The sequence below is a fragment of the Solea senegalensis genome, linkage group LG1 (assembly GCF_019176455.1).
Source record: "Solea senegalensis isolate Sse05_10M linkage group LG1, IFAPA_SoseM_1, whole genome shotgun sequence".
Taxonomy (NCBI): domain Eukaryota; kingdom Metazoa; phylum Chordata; class Actinopteri; order Pleuronectiformes; family Soleidae; genus Solea; species Solea senegalensis.
In genome coordinates, this window is record NC_058021.1 from 23310479 (window position 1) to 23324766 (window position 14288).

At 40.1% G+C, this 14288-nt stretch overlaps 1 protein-coding gene across 1 annotated transcript in view; it reads right to left on the reverse strand.

Annotated features, from left to right (window-relative positions):
- The window catches only part of LOC122775671 (vasoactive intestinal polypeptide receptor 2-like), a 30354-nt gene that overhangs the window by 14650 nt on the left and 1416 nt on the right, over positions 1 to 14288 (reverse strand). The window contains exons 2-3 of the mRNA XM_044035790.1: positions 5759 to 5870; positions 3669 to 3782 (exon numbers count right to left, since the gene is read on the reverse strand). Of these exons, the coding sequence (XP_043891725.1) occupies positions 3669 to 3782; positions 5759 to 5870 (226 nt within the window). The remainder of the gene's footprint in view (positions 1 to 3668; positions 3783 to 5758; positions 5871 to 14288) is intronic.

Genomic DNA, 14288 nt, shown 5'->3' on the forward strand with positions numbered 1-14288 from the left:
ATGTCAAAAGCAAAGGGGAATGTTTCTGACTGGCTGGGGCGCCTAAGACTCGCTAAATTAAGTGAGGCTGCTCATGAAGCTTTGAATTCTGACATTACCACGCAAGAGCTTCTGGATGCTCTAAAATCATTTCCCAATGGCAAGGCCGTTTTTACCAAGTTATTAGCAAATAGGTTAAATAAATACATATCATTCATCTAAAGGCCTTGGAGGAGTTTGAGTTTGGTAATCTATTTGTATCGTGGATCACAATACTATATGCTCATCCATCTTCCTCCATTCTCACAAATCAAGAATTCCGAATCAAAGTTCCGATTACACCACGGGACACGCTAGGGCTGCCCCCTCAGCCCATGGCTCTTTGCCACTGCTATTGAGCCTCTTGCCATTAGTATCAGGAATCACCCTTCTATTGAACCCATCCGGTTGGGTAATGTGGATCACCATATTTCCCTATATGTGGACAATGTTGTTCTTTTCATATCAGAGAAATCAGTTCTTGTATTGCTGGATCTTATTAGAACATTGGGTGAAGTTTCGAGGTTACACAATTAACTGGCAGAAGAGTAAATTCATGTCACTGGGTGCGGATCTCAACACTGAATTTTTGCATAATCTCCCGTTCAAAATTACAGGCTGAAGTATCTTGGTGTAGTTTTGCCAAAAGACCCTAAACTAATTTTTAAGCTGAATTTTCTTGAGAAAGTGGAGAAACTAAGGAGGGACATTAAGAAATGGTTTCTATGGTGGAATAAATGCCATCAAGATGGTTTCCCTGCCGAGGTCCTTGTATCTCTTTCAAAATGTACCTATTTTTTTGGCACAATCTTTTTTCAAATCTTTGGATTCAATAGTTCTACCTTTTATTTGGGGCATTAAAGCTCACAGAATTTCAAAAACTCATTTACATAAACCAGGGAAAATGGGTGGGTTAGGACTGCCGTATTTCCTGAATGCTAGAGCCCTTGTCTATTGGCAGGAAGGATATAATATGGAGGTATCTGCCGAGACTCCCCCCCCGGGTTGCCATTGAAATGAGTGAAGTCAAAAACAGTTCTCTTCCAGCGCTTCTCTTCTCAACCCCCAGACCTCCTGCAACTGTTAAGATGGATAATATGAACATTTTCAATTGCTTAAAAATATGGCAACACATTAGGAAGGACTGCAGACTACTAGACACTTCTATCCATGCCCCAGTATATCACAATAATGCATTCTCTCCATCCCTCTCGGACAGGGCTAAAGGGTGAGGTCACTCTGAAAGATCTGTATATTAATAAACAGTTTGCCACATTTGCCACATTTGCTGAATCTAGAAAATTGGTCTGTGGCTTTGTAAATATATTTTATGAACAAACGGTTTATGCTACACACGCTTTGAAAAACTCCTGGCAGGAGCAGCTGGGAATGCAGTTTGGAGATGATGTTTGGAGGAGGGCTTGGTAGGACCTGATCTTGATCTATTAACACCAGGCACCAGTTAATCCAATTTAAGGTGATGCACAGGCTTCATTACTCAAAAACCAAACTGCACAGAATCTTTCCCACCATTTCATCAATATGTGACTGATGTAAATCTGCATAAGGCTCTTTGACTCACCTCTTTTGGACATGTCCGAAACTGTATAATTTTTGGTGTAACATATTTAAGTGGTTTTCTGACATGTACATCTGTGTGTTTAAACCTGATCCAATGATTGCATTATTTGGGGTTTCTTCTTCTCAACTTAAACATAGAGTTTCAGTGCAAAAAAAAAGAACACAAACAAGGACGCCAACAAGGACACCGACAACGGGGTGGAGTGGCTCAGTGGTCAAGATCGGTACCCTGTGTGCAAAAGACATCATGGTCGCAATGGTCACAAGTTCCGAATTGTACGCAATTCCAATTTGTAAGTCTCTTCGGATAAAAGCGTCTGCTAAATGACACGTAACATGGAAGGACGCAAAAAAGGACAGGCGTATTCCCTGACCTGATGTTAAGACTGAAAAAATCTGTGACTCCAGAGGACAAAACTTCTGTATGATCAATAATGGACAATAAAGACAATGTCCAAGATCATTTCCCCTTCATGTGCGAGGACAATTTGACCGCCAATCTTACACCGTGATATATTTCTAATGACTCACTCCCATTTGCACATTTGAGGACGCAAACATGAACGAAAAACACACGTGTATCAGGTCAAGATGAACCAAAAAGTCAATAAGACCTGTGAGCCAAACCCAACAGGAAGGCGGCCATTTTGGATCAAACACGATTTTACAACATGACATATTTGAGTGAAATTTTCTGTGATCGACTTCAAATTTGCTAGGGTCAAACTGGACAAGATGAGGATCCAAAGTTATCAAAAGCGTCACTTAATGTTGCACAGTGTCGGCACTAGGGGGCGGCAAAGTGGCGGCAAATTCTGATGTCAGCAAAAAAAATAAAAATTTTATAGTTCCACTATTGAAGGTCCAATCTGAACAAAACTTGCTACGATCGATAATAGACTCACCTTAAAGATGTTTGTGTGGATATATTAATTAATTAATACATTTTGAGCACAGCGCCCCCTAGTGGCACCAGGAAACAGGATATTTTACACTGGATCCAAGTCCAAATTTGAAAAAAATGGTTAAAAGCACATATATATTCCTTGTTTTGGATATCATCACTTTACTCTTGTCAAAAAAAATGGTGTTGCTATGGCAACCGTGCAAAATAGGACACTGGGCAGAAAAGAGGAAATTGGTCCCAATGGACGACAAATGGTAAAAAAAAACTGACACACTTTAAACGAGGTCACAGGACTGTGCGACAGCGCCCCCTAGAACATGTGAAATCAGCAGCCATGAGCCACTGCTTTCATGTACACACAGGAAATTTGACTCACATGTTTATTTTACATTTATGTTTACAATTACAATTTATACTTTTAATTTAAATACTTGGTCATTTTTTATATAATTTTCTTTCTTTTCTATTTTAAATTCAGTTGATTTTAATCCCTGAACGACGAGAAGTAGCTTCTGCAATTCCACTGTACGAGTGCAATTAAAATAAAGGCTTTTGTTGTTTATTCAATATTTAGTTTCTGGTGCATGTTAATGAGTCACATTGACACGCCAACAGAGCAGGAAGCTGACGGAGCTTCACAGACAGACAGACGACGCAGTCAGAGGCTGCGAGGAAAAGCTAATGAGGTGTGAAGACATTAACAGCTTATTAAAACCCAGTTTGCTTCGTTAGTGTTAAATAAACAGGCGGCAGCACTTACTGCATATATTCATTACCAAAGAGTTTGGAATTAGATTTGAAGAAAACTCATTGAAACACAAGGTTTCAGTATTTAGCAAATATTTATATCTTCTCCTGACAGTGAAATGTAATTTTTAATATGAATTTTAACTGTTTTCTCAACAAACAAAAAGAAAAACACCATGTATTTTCACAGTTTCCCTTTCTACATACAAATATGTATAAAAGACTTAAAAACAATAAAGACATAAACACCTTAATATTAAATGCCAGAGAGCTCGCTGCAACAGTGGAGAGTGTATATTACAAATAATGTCAATTGTGATTTTGTGAGCAGTAGTATTTGGGATAACGGACAGATTATGGTGTTTTCACACTTCAGATAAATAAACTCACGCTAACTCACAAATATATAACTCACCGTTTCTGCCAAATAAAGTCTTGAGGACGCGGGGACACGCGATGGTGACGGTGTCTCCGACATCAGCGCGATTCCAGCACGCGATGCTGTCCCACAATCCTCTGCAACCTGGAGCTGATACAAGAAAAAGACATTTTGTATATTTTACTTTATCCTTTTTGTCTTTTTTAAGACAGAAATGTTACTTATGTTAATATTTTCATCAGCGTCTCACACACACACACACACACAGGAGATGTTGATCCACTGCTGACTCCATCACTAAGTTCTCATGTCACTTCATTTGTCACTTCAGTGTTCCGTTGTTCAGATTTACCTCAGTGACACAAAGTGACCACACGAGGCAGCAGTGTGGTTTTGCTCTGGACTTGTGGACTGGTGTGGAAGAGTGAGTGGTTTACAAACTTCAGTTTCCTGTTGGAAAAGTCTGTCTAACAGTGAGATAAAGACGTGAACATCATTGTTCAGAGATTATAGTTTTAAGAACTCCCTCCTGTGATATGTTAGGCACCAACTCACTGCACAACAATCAATAAATCCACAGAGAACAAAGACCATGTTTATGAAGAGGCTTCAGAACACACACACACACACACACACACAAACAAACAAACAAAGCAAACACGCTGTTTCCCAGAATAGCTGCTGCTGCTGCCACTGCTTCTTCAGCTTTAATGGGTGAGAAATTGCTGACGGCAAAAACTCAACAGTCAACAGGCGACGCATGAATGGAGTCAGAATCTAGCCCGGACAAAGACTCACGGTCAAACTGATTCGTTTGCACTGTGAAACTATTCTTCTATAAAGTTAAATTAGCTTCAAACCAAAAGAAAGTAAAATAATTTCAAGCAAGTTTTGCACCAGAAAAAATATCTAAATGTTTACTTAGTTTAAGCTTCAATTAAGTAAAATGAACTATCACAGATTGGTGATAGTTCTGCCTCCATCACTAAGTTAAAATGTCTTGTTTTGTCGCTTCGACTTTTCAAACATTTAATTTAGACATTCCCCAGTGACACAAAGGGGGACCAGCAGCTCCTGTGTCCCCGCCAGCTTGAATCACTGGTTTTCTCTATGAGGTTTGGCGTGGGAGAGTGAGTGGTTTATAAACTTCAGTTTCCCTGTTGTAAAAGTCTGTCTCACAGTGAGATTATAGACTGAAGCTGATGTAGATTTTAATTAGGTGAGTTTCATAAATCTAGACTTCTCCAAACACCCGCTGCATCACTTTCAGGGTCAAAAAAAGGTTTGATGTTTGAGTCCTGACGGGCTCGTGTCACTCCAACTGAAAATAAATGTTCTCCACAGCACTTCTCCTTTCACTAACGTCCGGGTCCATGTCATTACTGGGCTCTAATTCATGTCATTGAGCTTTAATTAGCACAGCAGGGGCGACGCAGCCTCCGCCGCTCACCCATGTCGGTTCACACACTCTGCTCCGGGCTTTGGATTCATGAAAATTATATTAAATAAAAGTCCACTCTCAGTGTAGATCTGCCGCTTCTGAGGTGAAGAATCACGAGCAGAGCGACGGGATTATTTCCAGAAGGTAGAAACACAGATAAAACTTTTAATGAAAGGAAAGTTAAAAACATAACAGAGCTCAAACTCGTTATATTTCACAGAGTCGCCGGTCTGGAGATAATTATGAAGGCGGTGGAGTTACATCACACGTCAAGTTTTCTGCTATTGCTGTGCTTCACTTAACATCTGACTCTCTCTCACACTTTTACTCTTTCAGTTCTTTCACTTTGGCTGTTTTTTTTTTACTGATTCTCTTTAGTGTTTTCATGACAATATTCTATTATATTGTTTATCTTCTGTTTCATCATGTTTGAGAATTTTCAGTTGTTCTGCACTTTGATCAAATAAGTCAAATTATTATAAAAGATTATTCATTATTAAAATAGATTATATGTTAAACATGTTTTTATGTTGTCTTTAGTTGTAGAAGTGATTCCTCCAAAGTAAACTGCATGATTTATGTTATTTTAACAAAACAGATTTTTATCTTTAGTTTTCACAATTATTCCACAACTGTCTTCCTGTAACAGACCGGGTGGTGAGGGGTCACAGTGTTGACCTCTGACCTTTGCTGCCTCTGGCCTCCTCCTCCTCGTCCTCACTCAGACGCCTCACACACTCAGTCTGATCTCGCTCCACCTCCAGCATGAAGTTACAGGTCGGATGTCGACTGTCGACCTGAACAGGAAACAGAGAATAAAAGTCACTCTGTGTGAGTGTGTGTGTTATTATCAGCTGTACCTAATAATGAGACCATATTTTAAAGTGAAGGAAAGACAATGGCTGGAAATAGAGATTTGTCATGTTATCTTTGGTTGTAGTAGTGATTCCTATAAAATAAAATGCATGTTTTCATGTTATGTTATAAAACTATGTTCTCAAAATTCCGATTTTTTTCCCTGAGAATTTGGATTGATTTGATTGATTTGATTGAGTTGATTGACCTTTTTCTCAAAATACTAACTTTAATCCTAGAATTCCGACTTCAATCTCAAATTTTTATTCTCAGAACTCTGACGTTAATCTCATAATTCTGACTTTAATCTCAGATTAAAAAAATTGTATTCTCAGAATTCTGAATTGTTTTCTTCAGAATTTTGATTGACCCCTTACTTAAATTCCGACTTTAATCTCGGATTTCTCAGAATTCTTCCGTTTGTATTTGTGTGTTTTCACATGTGACCTCACCCTCACACTCAGTCTGATCCGTTCTTTATATGGAGTCGATGAGTGAGACGTAAAAAATGAGCCATGAGATTAATTTGACTGTGTGTGTGGGTGAGAGAGTGAATTTATTTTTTGCTGGATGAATCCTTGTGTTTTTTCCTATCATGGCTAATTAAGTCAAATTTAGTGTTAGATTGTTGTCTTGTACACTGTAATTTGAAATCTTCTATCTGATGCTGATGCACTGCTGTGCAGATTTAAGGTTTCACAGCTAGAGGAGATGAATACAGGGTGAATTGTATTATCTGCTGGATTCACATAGATATTTATATACGACATAATAACTGTACATTGTTACTGCTCTTTTTATCTCTGTGCCTTAAATAAACCTCTCTCTGCGCTGCCTTTAATGGACGCGCGCTTCCAAACTTGTTTAGTGAGGGATGACTGAAAAGCGGCGCGTCTTTAATCGTTCTGAATGTGAACTGATTGAGGAGGAAAAATGGACCTTATTCTTCTGTGTGGATAAGAAGCTTAGTTAAAAAATAAGGTGGCGATGTTGAGCATCAGCTGCCCACGGCACAGATTTCCTGTGAGAGAGAGTTTGACGGCTGTCTGTGTTTGTGGGCAGAAAAGCCTGTTAGCAGGCACAACTCACACAGATCACACGGATAAAGGAAAAAGACGCTTCCCAGTGTTGCTTTTATCATAGTAATCACTCTGCGGGGGGAGAGTCACGGGCAACGCCAAGCTCAGCGGAAATTATATTCCCACACACACATAAACTGCCGTCTCCACCAGAGAAAAACGTATTTGTTCACGTTAGTTTTTCATAAATATCATCAGTTCTAACGTCAAGTATTTAAGGTGAATTATCTCCAGGTGGAAGACATCAGTGCACCTGATTAAGACCAAATATTCATGATCATGAACTCGTTATGTTCATGAGACGTCCGCCTCAATGTTCAAGACCAAACATCAGAAAACATTCTGTAAGACATTCAGGAAACAGTTTACAAACTCGTCCAAGACCAATGTCGGAAGATTAGTTGCTGTTATAAGGACATTTCAAGACATCGCCACGTGGTTTGTTAAAGAGATCAAGACGAACATCAGAAAACATCCCAGCATGTTTCTATGGAGACGGAGACATCCAGTAAAATCTAATCTAAAGTTTTTGGTTGCTGCTGTGTTAGGAAGACATTCTGAGACCTTTATCTCACAGTTGAAAAACCAGATCAAGACCAAATGTAAGGAAACTGTATTTCTAAAAGATGTTGCTGTAGTACGAGATCAAACTTCAGAGGATGTTCTGACAGGTTTTTACGAAGAGCGAGATGTCCACCACACAGTTCAAGAAAAAACACAAGAGTTGTAGTTGATTGGTGCCGTCTTATTAGGACATTCCAAGACGTCCACCACACAGTTTATAAATAGTTGGAGACCGATCATTAGAAAGACGTCTATCAAACAGTTAAGACCAAAGTTCTGAGGCTTTTACTGTTGGACAGAATGGAGATGTAATGGTATGTTGTCGCTTTGGGGCTTTTTGTGAGATTGTAAAATAATATTAATGATGTAGACTGAAACAGTTGCTCAGTGAAGACAAACAACCAGCAGGCAGTGATTTTTAAACGTGTTGTTTTGGTATTTAGGCCACAGAGAGCAGCGAGGCATGACCTGTTATGATTAAGCGTAGTTCTGTGATTCGTCATGTGCAGCTGCTCGCCGACACTCGTTGCTGTGCCACAGGGACATAAAACAAGAGCTTGTGTTTACGTCCGTCTTCTCGCACAGCACTGCCTGATAAATCAATGATTCACAGAGACTGTTGGGTCATGGGAGATATTTTTTCTGATGGTACTTTGTTTGGGCAGGTGTGAAAGCTCTGGTGCTAAACTCTGGTCTGCCTGATAAAGTGGCTCTCGCTTCACTAACAGTGGGAAATGCAAACAGACAGCAAAACCAAACACAGGAAGTGAACCAATGAGAGACAGAAATCCCAAAGACTGCATACATTTGGTGTTGATCCGTTGTTTGTTTTTGTGGTGACCAAGTCGGCTGAAGTTGATGGATTTCTGTTTTCAGTCCTGGCCAATCGTGTGCCGGGTTTTCTTCTACCTCATGCTTTTCTTTATTTCCTGGTCAGTGCTCATTTTCAGGAACGTGTCGTGATCAAAGGGCTGGGGTACCTCTGAGCAAGGTACCCAAACCCCATTGCTGCCTGGGTGCTGCTCAATCTCAGCTCAGAGATATAATCCGTCCAGTGTGTCCTGGGTTAGACCTGAGGTCTCCTCTCAAGGAGGAGTCCAGGAGGCATTCTAACCAGAACCATCTCAGCTGGCTCCTCTCAACGTGGAGGATAAGGTGACGCTAATTATTATTAAGGTTTGAGCGCACAAGGTGTGGAGGATACTTAACTTATTATTATTTTTCCTCAATGTAAATTCTGTTTTTGTGGACTTGAACAGACCCCAAATCTCACACATTTTTGCGACCGCATCAATCCTGGTGTAAGTTTATGTCTGAAAGTCCCTAGTCGAATATGCATTGAAAATTGGAAGTGGGAGGGGTTAACAAAAATGTATTTAAAAAAGCTTTTATTCATTTTATTCATGTCAGGACGGTCCAAAAAGTCAGTGAGCACTAAGTCCTACAGGAAGGCCGCCATCTTGGACTGAACGGCCATTTTTTGCCGATTTGGCACCAATTGCATTTGAACGGACTTGTCCTTGAGCTTTGGTTATTATTTTGTTATTTCTTTCATTTTCTACACATTCCAAAAATCTAAATTCTTCAGCTCGAAGGACCACGTGAGGAAGCTTGTGTACATGTACCACAGTTTGAGAACCACGTGTCCAGTGTATTACATCTGTGGAGGTCGTCGCCTACAGAGAGGAACCAGTATAGTTTAATTTACTACTGTGACGTCAACTCCTGCACTTTAAATGTCAAGATTATTGTTTGTAACGTGTCTCCTAAATACCTAATATTTAGGTCTCTGTTGGAACAGAGATCTTGAGCTCAATGACTTCTAACTGGTTTAATAAAGGCTAAATAAAAAAATACTTTGGTTGTGTGATGTCGCATGCTTCACTTTACACATTGCATCAGCAATTTAGCTCAGTCATGTTGTTCATGGGTTATTTATTTCTTCCTTACGGGAGCAGAATATTTGTTTGGAGAATTATGTCAGTATCTTTGAAATGTCTCATAATGGCCGTAGGAGGTAAAATTCATCAGCACAAAAATGTGTCTTCACAGTGAAGAGACGCTGGATTAAAAATCGACACTAGGAGTTTATTTTTGTCAGCGCTGACATGAGTGAAGACATTATCGTGTGACAGGGACCGAGTCGCAGGTGACTCATCCAATAAGACATCAATAAGAGCCACAATTATAGGGCAACATCAATAATCACAGAGAGGCTCAGTAGCTGCATCGCCTCTGTCAGATGATTGACTGTAAAAGTGTCTGTGTCGTGGACGCGTTGATCAGTATATCCAGCTGTTTTTTAGCCTCTGTTTCTTCAAACTGCACATCAACGACTCTCTGCCATGTGTTTAAAATAACGACGTGACAGACGGTGTCTTTATCTCGTCAGTAAACGGCCTTTTCCCACTGGAAACTGAAGGTAGTAAACCACTCACTCTCCCACACCAAAGTCCATAGAGAAAATCACACACACAGGAGTTGTTCATCCACTGCTGCCTCTATCACTAAGTTCAAATGTCTTGGTTTACGAACATGAGTTTTCTGTCTAACAGTGAGATAAAGAAGGTGTAATGTGGCTAAAATCAGTATTAACAGCATCAAACTGCGTGATACGTCTCTTTTTGGCTGTTTTCCATTGTACAGATACGGCTCTTTGTGTTTGCCTTGTGGTGCAGTTCAGGTGTTTTCGGAGGTGTGGTTTTTTAGAGTTTAGTTTTGCCAATTTTCTCCGAGTCCAGTTTTTTTCCACCTCATTGAGTTTTCCCGGCACACAAAGGATCTGCTGTAAACATCTCCTGTGGTGTTTAAATGACGGTGCATGCCTACACACTGAGAGCTGGCAGCGCTGATAGAAGACAGAGTCAGGGTGAGGGCAGCGGTGTCCACCTCCAGAGGGATCAGCGGGAAAAACCCACGCCGCGCCCACACTGTTGTGCTTTCAGCACAGCCAGGCGGCAATTTATACAATATATGGTGCATATATTAACATACAGCAGCATTTTAATAACGTGGCATCAGCACAAAAGTATGTGCTCCCACCATGGCAGTGATCAAACCTACACACAGAGAAACAACTACAAAAATGAAAAGATCTCTGAAGAATTAATGCATCAAACGCCTAAATTCTCCAAATACATAAAACACTTATCAGCTATCAGTGTCAGGGAAATGTTTTCAGCTTTCACTGACTTTTATTCCTCCTTTACATCAAAGTTTGTCAGCAGATGCTGATATTTGAAATGTTTTAATAATCAGGGGTCACCAACTGGTGGCCCGTGGGCCAAAAGTGGCCCATAGGCATCAGTATCTGGCCCGGCAGATACTTCTCAAAAATTTCATCCAGAAATTTACAGCCTTAGTCCGACTAAGCATTTACATGCAGGAGTAATCGGACTATGAATCACTTCATCCTTAGTCCAACAAAGACTAGCTCAATTTTAATCGGACTAATGTTAAAAAAACTGAATCATTTTCTTAGTTCAACCAGTCTGACTAAGAGTTTACGGACAGGAGTAATCAGACTATGAATCACACTTATATTCACCTTATATTGTGAAATGTTTACTTGTCAATAAACCTGATTCTGATGATATAAAATCAATTAAACAATTACTATTATTTTAATTATTAGGGCTCAAGCAAAATAACCTATTTAAATTCCTGGATTATCTTTTTTTTTTTTAACCCAAATGATCGCATTTTTAACACAATAAACATTGGTGAAAATGGACGAAAATTGGCACGCAAATCAGAACTGGCAGAAAATCTTAAGGGGAAAGGGAAATATATAAAAGTGGTGCAAAATGGCTCAGTAGCGCCCCCAAAGGTGAAATACACTAAATTACACGAAACTTGCTGGAAACATGTCACAGTCCAAGGCGAACAAAAAAGCCTATTGGGACCATGGTCTCAACTCAACAGGAAGTCTTTTGAATTTTGAATTTGCAGTCCATCTTGGCGATTTGCAAGTTTTCGTTAATGAACAAAGTCGTATGAACACGATAATCGTACCAACAAAAAACCATGCAAGTTTGTACTAGACACATCAAAGATGAAAAGTTATCAAAAGGGCGTGCCACGGCAACCATCGGAATTTGGGGAGAATTTGCCACAAAACAGGAAGTGCTTTGTCACTTCGCCGTACATTGACTGATGTACTTGAAACTTCATACGTGACACAACACACCGACTGACGAGCCAACAGGAAGTCGCCATTTTGGATTTAGTTTTGCCACAAAACAAAAGTGCTTGTAACTTTGACTGATCTGCACAAAACTGTTTATGTGAGATTAGAGAAAACAAGATGTGGCCAGAAAACATCAGCACATGAAAACGTGGAGTATAGCACCACCTGCTGCAAGGAGCAGCTTTAATAATGATTCGTTTTTGCAGTTACCTGTCGGGGACAGAGTAGACTCAGGGTGCTGCACAGGATATCAAAGTTTCTTTTGCAGCTTTTTACTGTGATAATAAACTTCAGTGATCAGAAAGTTTGGTTCAGGATTAGGAAAAAGAGGCAGAAATAGATCAGAGAGGCAGCAAATCCAAAACCCTGGAGTAAAAAAAAAGCATCACTGTCACAGAATTCATCCAAATTTGACCCAGATTCTGTAAATAAATGAGCCGTTTCCAAAGTAACAAATAAACGAATTTCACACGCTGAAATGCTGCGTTTTCAAAGGACTGTGACACTTTCTGGGCTGATGACTTAACGCAGTGTTTCCAAAACTCTGGATGTGGAGCACCACTTTTTAAAGACGTCAAACAGTCATGACCCAAATCACGTTCAATCTGCAGGGAGAGTTTGTTCAAACACAACATGTGGAACATCTCCACAATCAACTCGCACTAGCTGTACAATCCAAGATGGCTGCTTTTCTGTTGTTTTTAGAGCATCCTCTCTTTTTTTTACCCCATTATTTTGCCCAGCCCACTTATAATTTGCCAATTTGAAAATTTAAGTCTCAAAGAAAATTTCTTTGAGACTTAAATTTTCACCCTGACAAATGCATTGGGTTTTTTGCTGCATGTTTAGTCTCTAAAAAACACCAATCATTGGGGGAAATAGGAAATATGTTGCATAAAGTATCGACTACTTTACAGCCATGTCTCTAACACCTAATAACATTTAGATTTTTGGTCTATAAGTGTAAAATTAAGGGTTCTTTAAACATATACAAACATAAATCTTATCTAAAAGGTTGGGAAAATTTGTACATTTACATGCACAGTTTAATCAAGCTCAGTCCAACTAAGACAATTGGACAACTTTTCTTTCTACTTCTGGGTCAAAGACCGGGGAGGACATTTTGGTGCATGTACAGAACACCAAGTCTGACTCCAGTCCGACTAAGTGTATACATGCAGGAGTAATCGGACTATGAATAACACTATCTAGTTATGTTAGTCAGACTAAGACTTGCTCGATTTTACATTACATTACATTACATTACATGTCATTTAGCAGTCGCTTTTATCCAAAGCGACTTACAAAAGTGCATTTAAACATTTGGGTACAAATAAGAGCTAGAAGTAAGTAAGAGCTTCAAGTAGAACAAACTATGAAGTGTTAGTCATAAGTTCGATGTTCAATTTTTTTTGTTTTTTTTGTCGTCTTAGTCGAGGTAGAGTTGGAAGACATGTGTTTTTAGTCGGCGTCGGAAGATGTGGAGGCTTTCAGCTGTCCGGATGTCGATGGGGAGATCGTTCCACCATTTGGGAGCGAGGACAGTGAACAGTCTCGAGTTCTGCGAGTGCCTCTGCGATCCTCTCAGTAAGGGGGCAGCGAGCCGGTTTGTCGATGCAGAGCGGAGTGGGCGGGCTGGGGTGTAGGTTTTGATCATGTCCTGGATGTAGGCTGGACCGGATCCGTTTGTAGCATGGAACGCAAGCACTAGAGTCTTGAAGCGGATGCGAGCAGCTACAGGAAGCCAGTGAAGGGAGCGGAGGAGGGGTGTAGTGTGGGAGAATTTTGGTAAGTTGAAGACCAGTCGAGCTGCTGCATTCTGGATGAGTTGCAGAGGTCGTATGGCGCATGCAGGAAGACCAGCCAGGAGGGAGTTGCAGTAATACAAGCGTGAGATGACAAGAGCCTGGACCAGAACCTGTGCCGCCTTCTGGGTTAGAAGAGGCCGAATCCTTCGGATGTTGTGCAACATGTATCTGCAAGATCTAGCTGTTGCAGCAATGTTGGCAGTGAGGGAGAGATGGTCATTTTAGTTGGACCAACCTGAATTTTAACATGACTGTAAACAAACTGTGTGATTTAGCCGGTTAGAGTTTCACATGCAGCTCTAAGTAGTGCAAAAAAACAATCAAACAAACTAAAAAACAAACCAGATTTTTAACTTTGACTTGATGGAGCCAGAGATCAAGCCAGTTCAGGACGAGGCCGAGACAAACCTCGGGACGGTGGAATCATTTTATTAACAAAGAATGGAGAGAGAATTTTCCAACTTTCTCTCGCTGTCATCATTACAGCTCCTGACAGCGCAGATGAAGATATTTTTTAAAATGAACCCGCGTGGATGAAGCTTCTGTGAATAAAATGACAGCAGAAATTGCTATTTCTATTTTGAGAAATGCTAGTAAATTGCTATAAATTGCTATTTCTATTTCTATTTTTAGAAATTGTGGACGAGGCATAAGAACAAGTGGCACAGGCTGGTTGGTCTGCTTTTAGGCTGAGGACGATGCTGATGGGAAGAGTGACAC